Raw genomic sequence first — 8398 nt, forward strand, 5'->3', positions numbered from 1 at the left:
CGATTCTCTGAGAATGCTTGGCTTTTGCAGCTCAAGAATGAATCCCTCCACTCACTCACACATCGGATCAGGAGCACGTTTGTACAGTGTGCCACCACAGTGTTTTCTCGTGTATCTGCATTGTCCTTCGAGCAGCGCAAAGTAAAAGATGCTTAAAAGGAAAAATAAGCATATAGAGTTCTTTCTGAATGTTTTCTAGTTTATTAAAGATCCTAAAATCTGTTCAAAACTATATAACAAGTGGTAAAAGAACGCACACACACTATGGGTGATTTCTGAACCTTCTTTTTAGCACGGCATGATGCTTTCAATACCACTTTACCGTCTGCTTCCATAATCCCCTCACAGTGAACATCACATCTGCCCTAATTTGAGTTTATATGAACTCCCTCTGCACTCAGTTACTTTGGCAAAAACTTTCCAGGAGTCACAACTCATTATTTTAATATAATAAAATAATAATAATAACAATAATAATAATAATAATGATAATAATAATAATAATAATAATAGTCGGAATTCAAAATACTCGACAATGAAAATTGAAATGTGCATGTCACATCAACACAAACCTACATATTTTTGCAAATTCCTGCAGGCTCTCACTTGCACACAAACACGCTTCTTAAGAGGGAGAAAGCGTGGCCGATTGTGTGACAGCATGGGATTTCTGTTTCTGTTTTGTAATAGCTTGGCAACGAGCCGCCCCTCAGCCACACACACACACACACTCAGACACAACACGCAGCCAGACTGGGAGATCCCTGCACTTTTGGGTGCGTGCCAGAGTGCAACACCGTTGGGTTTTTCATTTTTTTGAGCCGCTGCCAAAACTACCACGCAACAGCGCTTCTCTCTTTTTTATTATCTCTGCCAGGAAACTTGCTTTTGTTTTCCCAAGGAATTTCTTTCATATCACATCTATTCAGATTTTGTGGCACGTCGTATCCTGCTGTGACATTAAAACCTGCCCGTCACCATTTTTGTATTGTAGAATGTTGGGTTAAAAAAAAAAAGAATCTGAAGATTTTTAACAATAACAATGTGCAATTCCAGTGTTGGTTACGTTTTTTGAAGTCTACAGAAGTGATCCATGAACCACTCTATTTTTGGTTCCGATCAGATTAAAATTTGCCCACCTTACTGAGGCTCTTTTTACATATATATATATATGTATATATATATTTAGCCCACATCTTGTTCCTATTTCCAAAGATGCATTTACTGCCTTCAAATGTGGTTTTGTTTTGCAGCTTTAAGCATGCTTACTATGCTGGCTCCACTCTGTCTGCCTAGCAGCCATAAGCATCCTTTTATTGTCCCATGACCATTACACTGAATGACTACATACAAATGACCCCCACAATGACTGCACATCCTGAGGAATCCTTGAAGCGCATGCCCTACTTTAACCAGGAGCATGCATGCTTATTAAAAAATAAGCATGCAGAGTTTTCAGCAAAAAATAAATAAATAAACGCCGCTTTCTAAACACAAAAATGTGGGTCTTAAATTATTCTACAGCAGCTTTACTGATGATCTAATATTTTGAACAAGGAACACATAAATAAAAGTCATCACAGATGATGCTGATGCGGCGAAGAACAATCCTAAATAACTAATCAAAGTTGCAAAGACAAGACAAAAGAATTGGAGGATGAGCACTCTCGCCATCCTCCACGCACAATTGTCCCTTTATTGAGGCTATTGGTTTCTGTCCCTATTTAAATCGCATTTCCATGCATTGGGGTTTGCTTTGATGTGCACAGCTAATGCAGTCGCTAATGTGCACATCACATTTGTGGGGCAGCCTGCAAATGATCCGCCATAAATAAAAGATGACATGGAGCATCCACAATCGCTCAGAGTGTATAGATCTGTCTGCCGCGGGTGGGAAACATACTCAGACAACTGTATGGCAATCAAATAACTTACTGTTATTAACTAGCCACTAACAAAGCAAAAGGAGCCCTTCAGGAGAAAGGCCTGTAGTAAAGCGTATGCTCACAAGAGACATTACACATATTAAGGATTTATAACTGCTTTAATATTGGTTAACAATTTATTCTCTAGATTCTCTGGATCAATTATAAGCCAATAATAACAATAAGGACAAGTAAAATAACTGTTAGTGAGCAGGTTATTAAATCTTCTAATTGGCTGCCTGTACCATGCTACTTATTATTAAGCTTCAGCAATGAAGCTTTAAATTAAATTTAGATCATTAATATGTGTCTTTATTAATGTTTGACAAATTAAAAGAATCACATAAATCACACTCCTTTGGGACTGGCTGTAAATAAACTTTGTAAATAAATGTGTGTAAATCCTAATAAAGTTATATTTATGTTCATCATTTTCATATTTATTTGGAGGTTAAATGTTTGTAATGTCCAGTCAAAGAAAAATTTAACAACTTGGTGATTATTCCGCCATTCTGGTTATTTACTTCTTATCGGTACTATAACCCTTGAACAAAGCTTCAAGCTGTTTTAGAAACTGTACCTGACTTATTCATAAGTCTTATTTGTGCCACTTTTGCAGAAACTTCCCAGGCCGAGTTGTTGTGCGGGAGGTGAAGATGTTCCGTGTATCAGCGGTGTCTTACCTGCTTGAACTGCTCCTCATAGGTCCACTCGTGGTGCTGGGACTGGGGGTGCGCCGGTGGAGACTCTCCGTGCCGGGCCGAGGCGAAGGCCGCCGGGACTCTGGCCATGAGATTCATTGTGGCACTCTTCGGAGAGAGACAAGCCACCGAGGGTTGCCGGTGCTGGTAGTGGTTTAACCCGACGGCGTCCGCGTCCGCGTCCGCGTCCGCGTCCTCCTCCACCTCATCCTCCTCCTCTTCATCCACGATCTCCTGCTCCTCTGCGTCGTCTCCCTCCTCGCCCCGCTCCTTGTCGCCGCTGCCCGGGGTGTAGCCGCCGCGCTCCTCGGATCTGCGGACCTCCATGTGAGAAAACGTCAACCCCGGGGACGAGCCGCTAACTCCGGCGGCCAGGGCGCCGCGCACCGCCGCCTGGTACTGGCGGAAAGCCAGGGCTTGCTGGTGGATCTGGGTCTCCACCATGGAGCGGAGGTCCTTCTCTTTCTCCGCTTGCCGGAGCTTCTCCTCCAGGGCCAGCCGCGCCGCCTGTTGCCGCTGCAGGTTTTCCATGACCGCCTCGAGCTTCATGCCGCCGCCGCCGGGCTGGTGAGACTGTGAGCCGGGGAACGGGCAGTGGGAGGAGGCGGAGGGAGCCTGGAGGGGAAGGCTGCTGGAGGACGAGAAAGAGCCTTGCTGCGAAGAGAAATAGATGTTGAATATTACTTTAGAGGATTCAAACTCATAATGAAGCTCAAGTTTCCACACTTTGAAGTAGGAAAAACGACATGTGGCTTAATTTCCGTGCGTAACCGAAGTGCGCAAATGCAAAGTTTCTCAACATTATTAGTTGAGTTCACTTGAAAATTAAACTGCCCGGTAATAAACAAGAGGAATAAAGCTTACCAGAGCAGAGTTAGTTGCTATACTTGTGTTGTCGACCATGCTTCTCTCTGTGAGACGCGCTGAAATGTCACCAACAGGATCTAGAGGAGTCTTCTCTTCAGTCCAGGTAACGTCCCACAGTCAACATCCAGGTGGCCTCTCTGGGTCCCGGGCTGAAGAAGAGGGCTTTACTTGAAGTGTGTCTGAACGCCGGAGCCCCAGACTGCTCTTGGCAACAAGTGGCAGTTGTGGTGAGAATGACCTCTGGAGGCAGAGACGAGTCCTCCCGCTTCATCCAACGACGCGTCAGTACTGAGACACAGCAGAAGACAGAGCGCACTGCTCCGATCAGAGCGCACCACAAGTTAGGGAAAATTCATTGATTCATTCATTAAATACAATTAATCAGTTACATCACATCTTAGTTTTACAGTGCCTAAATTAAATATTCATACAATTAAGTTAAACCGTGTACAGAATGACAGCCATAAATACAGCACGGATTTATAAGGTTAACAAGGATTTATAAGGTTCAAACATATTCTTTGTTTCAGTGGTTTTTAATTACAGCAGATGAGCATTATCATTCCTCTGATATGTGGCAATACTTGTTTTTCTTAAAGAAAGGAAACAAAGAAAAAAGTGATATTATTGCCTGTAATTATCCATCAGAAATAAATGCTCAACGTATAACTTAACTATTAATAAAAACAATACAAAAAAGGAAAGACAATTATATTAATGTTTGAAAAACAATTAAAGCCATGCAGGACAAGAGGATTTCTAGGGGTGGAAACAGGTTGACAAGAAGGTTTCTAGTTTTCTGCTTTCTGATTTTGCAACAAACACAGTTGCATTAGAAAATCCAGGAATTAAAAAGACACAATCAGATACACTGTACAATATAATAAAATAAAGGGGAAAACCTTAGAAGAACACTGACATTAACCTGAGAACTTTTTAGAAAACTATTTAAGCCCTGTAGAATATGAAGGTTCTAGTTTTCCACAAAAAAAAAGAAGAAGTGAGGACTTTACAAGATGATGGCACAGTAGGCAAGTGACTGTACTCAGCTCACCTTCAGTTTTTGTTGTCGAAAAATTGTGAACTTTAAAGCTAAATCTTCAGTTTATAAAAGACAGTTTAAATTCTTTAGTATGTGCAGATGCAAGAAACAAAGGCGCGTTAGAAAATTCAGATTCTAAAGGGTACAGTCCTTGGTTTTTAAAAGGCATTGCTGGTGTGGCTGCTTGAAGACAACTGGTTGCTGAGCTCTTTTAAAAATGAAAAATAAAAAAGCAGAACGCTGACAGTAACCTCAGAAAGTCCTCAAAACAACGTAAGCCTGGCAGAATAAGTTTTTTTTTGCAAGAAATAAAAACAGAAGGTGTTGACTCTACAAGATGATGGTATAGTCACCTGACGGGTAGTTACCTGACTGCTGATATCAGCAGCACTAATTGTACTTAGTCACAATTTGTGTTGTATTACCTGCCTTTCAAACTATTCACTCAAAAAGGCCTCCGATTTTTTTTAATCTTTCTTTATCTAAGTTAAGATAAGATAAGATAAGATAAGATAAGATAAGATAAGATAAGATAAGATAAGATAAGATAAGATAAGATAAGACTTTATTGATCCCCATTGGGGAAATTCAAATGTTACAACAGCACAAATAAAACAGTGAAAGAAATTAAATAGGACACAGGGAGCACGCAGCCACAACATTAAAAAGGACAGCAAAAAGTACAGTACACAAGTGACAGTTGTGGATAAAGTGACAATGCTACATATGGGCTCAGTGAGGTCAGAGCTGTGTGCTAAAATGTGTGCACCTAAAATGTTTTGACAGAGTCAGCAAATGGCTATTGAGAATATTCACACATACTGAACATTAGTTACATCTGTAGATAAATACATGCTTTCAGCTGAGGCACCTTAACTCGTTCCTGTGCTTATGAATGTCCACAGTGTTCTGCCTCCATCACTTTTTTCCGCTTACTCTGGTTGATTTCTTACCAAAGAGATTTTGGAAATTTATTATTTTCATCAAGTAAAATTATCACTGAACATGACATTTCCGAATTCCTCATTTTGTTGTAGATGACATAAAACTAATTTTTCACTGACATAGTTGTTTGATCACATGGGACACAGTATTGGTATTCCAACTATGATAATATCTGTCAAAGAGTATTTAAAACAGATTTCTTGTTTGTTTTTTCTAAAATTTACATAAATTTTAGTTTTACCTATTGTAACAGAACTTGAAGTCTCTCTATTCCATCTTCCAGCCACATCTCTGGAATTCTGTAAAAAAAAATGTCAGGACATCTGTACGTGAGTTGAGTCTGAAGAGATTCATGCAGCAAGTCAACAAGCCCAAGAACACAAGTCATTCTAACAGAACGGTTAAAAAAAGAACAAATGTGAAGCAAGCAGTTCATGTGAGGAAATCCACCAGCATATCAGAACTGAAGTGGTTCTGTTTGAGGAAAAATATAAAATTCTTAGATGACTGGTCAGCAGTTACCAGAAATGTTGAGCTGCTGTTATTGCTGCACAAGGAGCTCACAGCAATAGTTAAAACAATGGCTGACATACCTTTGCAACTAACAACATACAAATTACTAATTTTCTTGAACAAATAAATTACAGTGCTGTTTTCTTATCATTTCTTTGCTGTTTTCTTGTACATGCCATTGGCTTTTATTATTATTTTATTTCATTATTTTATTTTTGTATCTATCTTGTATTTTTGAGCCGTCTTTTCCTGCTGCTGTGACAGCTACATATCACCCCAGAGAGGCCATTTCAAGTCTTAACTTCATAACGGGAATATAACTCATCATCAACAGATATATTACTATTAATTAATAGTACATGAATATACTTTCAATGAAACATAATATATAAAAGTTTACATAATATATCATTTTAATAATATATATATATATATATATGTATATATATATATATATACATACATATATATATATATATATATAGCCTATTACATTTCAGGTGAATATTGTCTTTTCTTCAGGCCATCCCCCTCATTACCTCTATCTAAAGCCACAAAAAAAAAAAAAAAAGTTTCAGGTTTCAGGTTTCAGTAAACCACAGTGATTATTTTTGATAAAAATCTGTAATTTAAGCTTTGGTTAACATGTTAGTGGAGAGCAGTGAGTGGTCGTAGGGATTCCAGAAAGTCTTATTAATCTTAGATGTCATCATGCGACTCTCTGTAATGATCATTTGTGCCTCTGCATGAGTGTTCCATAGGGTTTAATGCAGACATGTTCCTTTATGTAGTGTTTGAGGATTGGAATTTCTCTGCAGATACAGTGTGCTGTAGAACCGCGCCACCTAGTGGTCATTACAAAGATCACACTCGAGCCATTGAAGATGTACTGGCACACACATATCTAGATAAGTAAATAAATATTAATGTTTGCATGCACTACTTGTTTAAAAGGGGTGGGTGAAAATCAAAAATAAATTAAGGAATAAAATACTGTTGGAATATTGTTGGAAACCTGTTCCTGTTCCCAGGATTGTAAACATCGTCACACTGGTTGTAGGCCTTCCCCTGTTAACCTTCGCTTATGTCCACAATTCTGAAAGATTCAAAGGTGCTTAGCAAACATATCTGCTGGCACGACCACATGCCACTTATCTGGTTTAGGATATACTTAAGGGTAAGCATGTAAAAGCCCAATTTTGAATATTGAATATTGAAAAGGTTGCTGCACATTAGATTTATCCTGACCGTTTTCTGTTGTCATGTGGCCTTTAGGACCCTTGTGGGATACTGCCTTGTTGCACCTCTGCATGTGTTTCCAGGTGTTGGTTAGTACTGCTCTCCACCCCATAGCAATGACACTCCTTGATAGTAGCAGCCATCCCCAGCAGGATGCAGCCTGACACAGACACACACACAAAAATGCTTTAGAAACAACTCAAAGAAACATGATGAACAGCACAAGGTGTTGACCTGGCAACATTTAGTTACCATACACCATAGGACACCCTCAGAAGGTCCATGTCCATTTTCTGATGAGTCACACCTGTTTTGAGGTCACAAGGGAGATCTACACAATAATAGGAAGGTTGTCATTATGTTATGGCTGATCTGTATAGATTGTACAAAGCCTTTAGTGTGTGCAGATGTTGCAACGAACACAGTTGCATTGGAAATTTCAGGATTCAAAAAATGGCAAGATTGCTGGATTGATTGCTTTAAGTACATAAAGTCACATGTCGCAGACGACAGGCTGATCTTTTGATCTCTCAGAAATAAGATTAAGCAGAATATTGACTACTACTCATTTACTACAGAAAGTCTTGATGACCAATTTCTGGAAAGCAGTGAAGAATAAGGTTTCAAGATCTCAACAAAAAAAGTTCTCTTAAAAATTGTTGGTCACAACTCTGCAAGATAAAGACAGTAGTCAAGTGACTGTTGTACACAGTCACATCTTGTGTTTGATTTGACTGATTCTTCAATTTCTGTTGTATTACCTGCCTCTAAAAGGTATCTACAACATTGATCTTCGTCACATTAGTCATTGATATTTTTAAAATCTGTGAAGCTTCTCACCCTCTCAAATCATGATATATCCCAAAAAATACAACTAAAACAAGGACAACTAGACTTGTGGAGTTTATGCACCGAAACACAGTCATGGAATGTTCAGGTGGGCAACACCCACAGATGTCCCCATTTGAACACCAACTTTACACCAGTCCTTTGGAACTGTAGATGCTACTTGGATCAAATGTCTCCAAGAAACCCTGCCACAAACACCCAGTGAAACCTGGTGACCCCACTGAGGTTATTACAGAGCCATTTCAAATCCATTTCCTTCAGTCAAGATTTTTGAGTCCTCAGTGTCTGATCAGCATAAAGTATTTGTAGATTCACAC

The 8398-nt window shown here is 39.3% G+C and overlaps 1 protein-coding gene across 2 annotated transcripts in view; it reads right to left on the reverse strand.

Annotated features, from left to right (window-relative positions):
• Positions 1 to 3769, reverse strand: part of arid3c (AT rich interactive domain 3C (BRIGHT-like)) — a 61429-nt gene extending 57660 nt beyond the window's left edge. For both annotated transcript variants that reach the window (XM_047593186.1, XM_047593185.1), the window contains exons 1-2: positions 3491 to 3769; positions 2609 to 3280 (exon numbers count right to left, since the gene is read on the reverse strand). In XM_047593186.1, the coding sequence (XP_047449142.1) occupies positions 2609 to 3280; positions 3491 to 3529 (711 nt within the window). In that variant the 5' untranslated portion in view covers positions 3530 to 3769. The remainder of the gene's footprint in view (positions 1 to 2608; positions 3281 to 3490) is intronic.
• Positions 3770 to 8398: the final 4629 nt, after the last annotated feature.

This window comes from Mugil cephalus, chromosome 8 (genome assembly GCF_022458985.1).
Source record: "Mugil cephalus isolate CIBA_MC_2020 chromosome 8, CIBA_Mcephalus_1.1, whole genome shotgun sequence".
Lineage (NCBI taxonomy): Eukaryota > Metazoa > Chordata > Actinopteri > Mugiliformes > Mugilidae > Mugil > Mugil cephalus.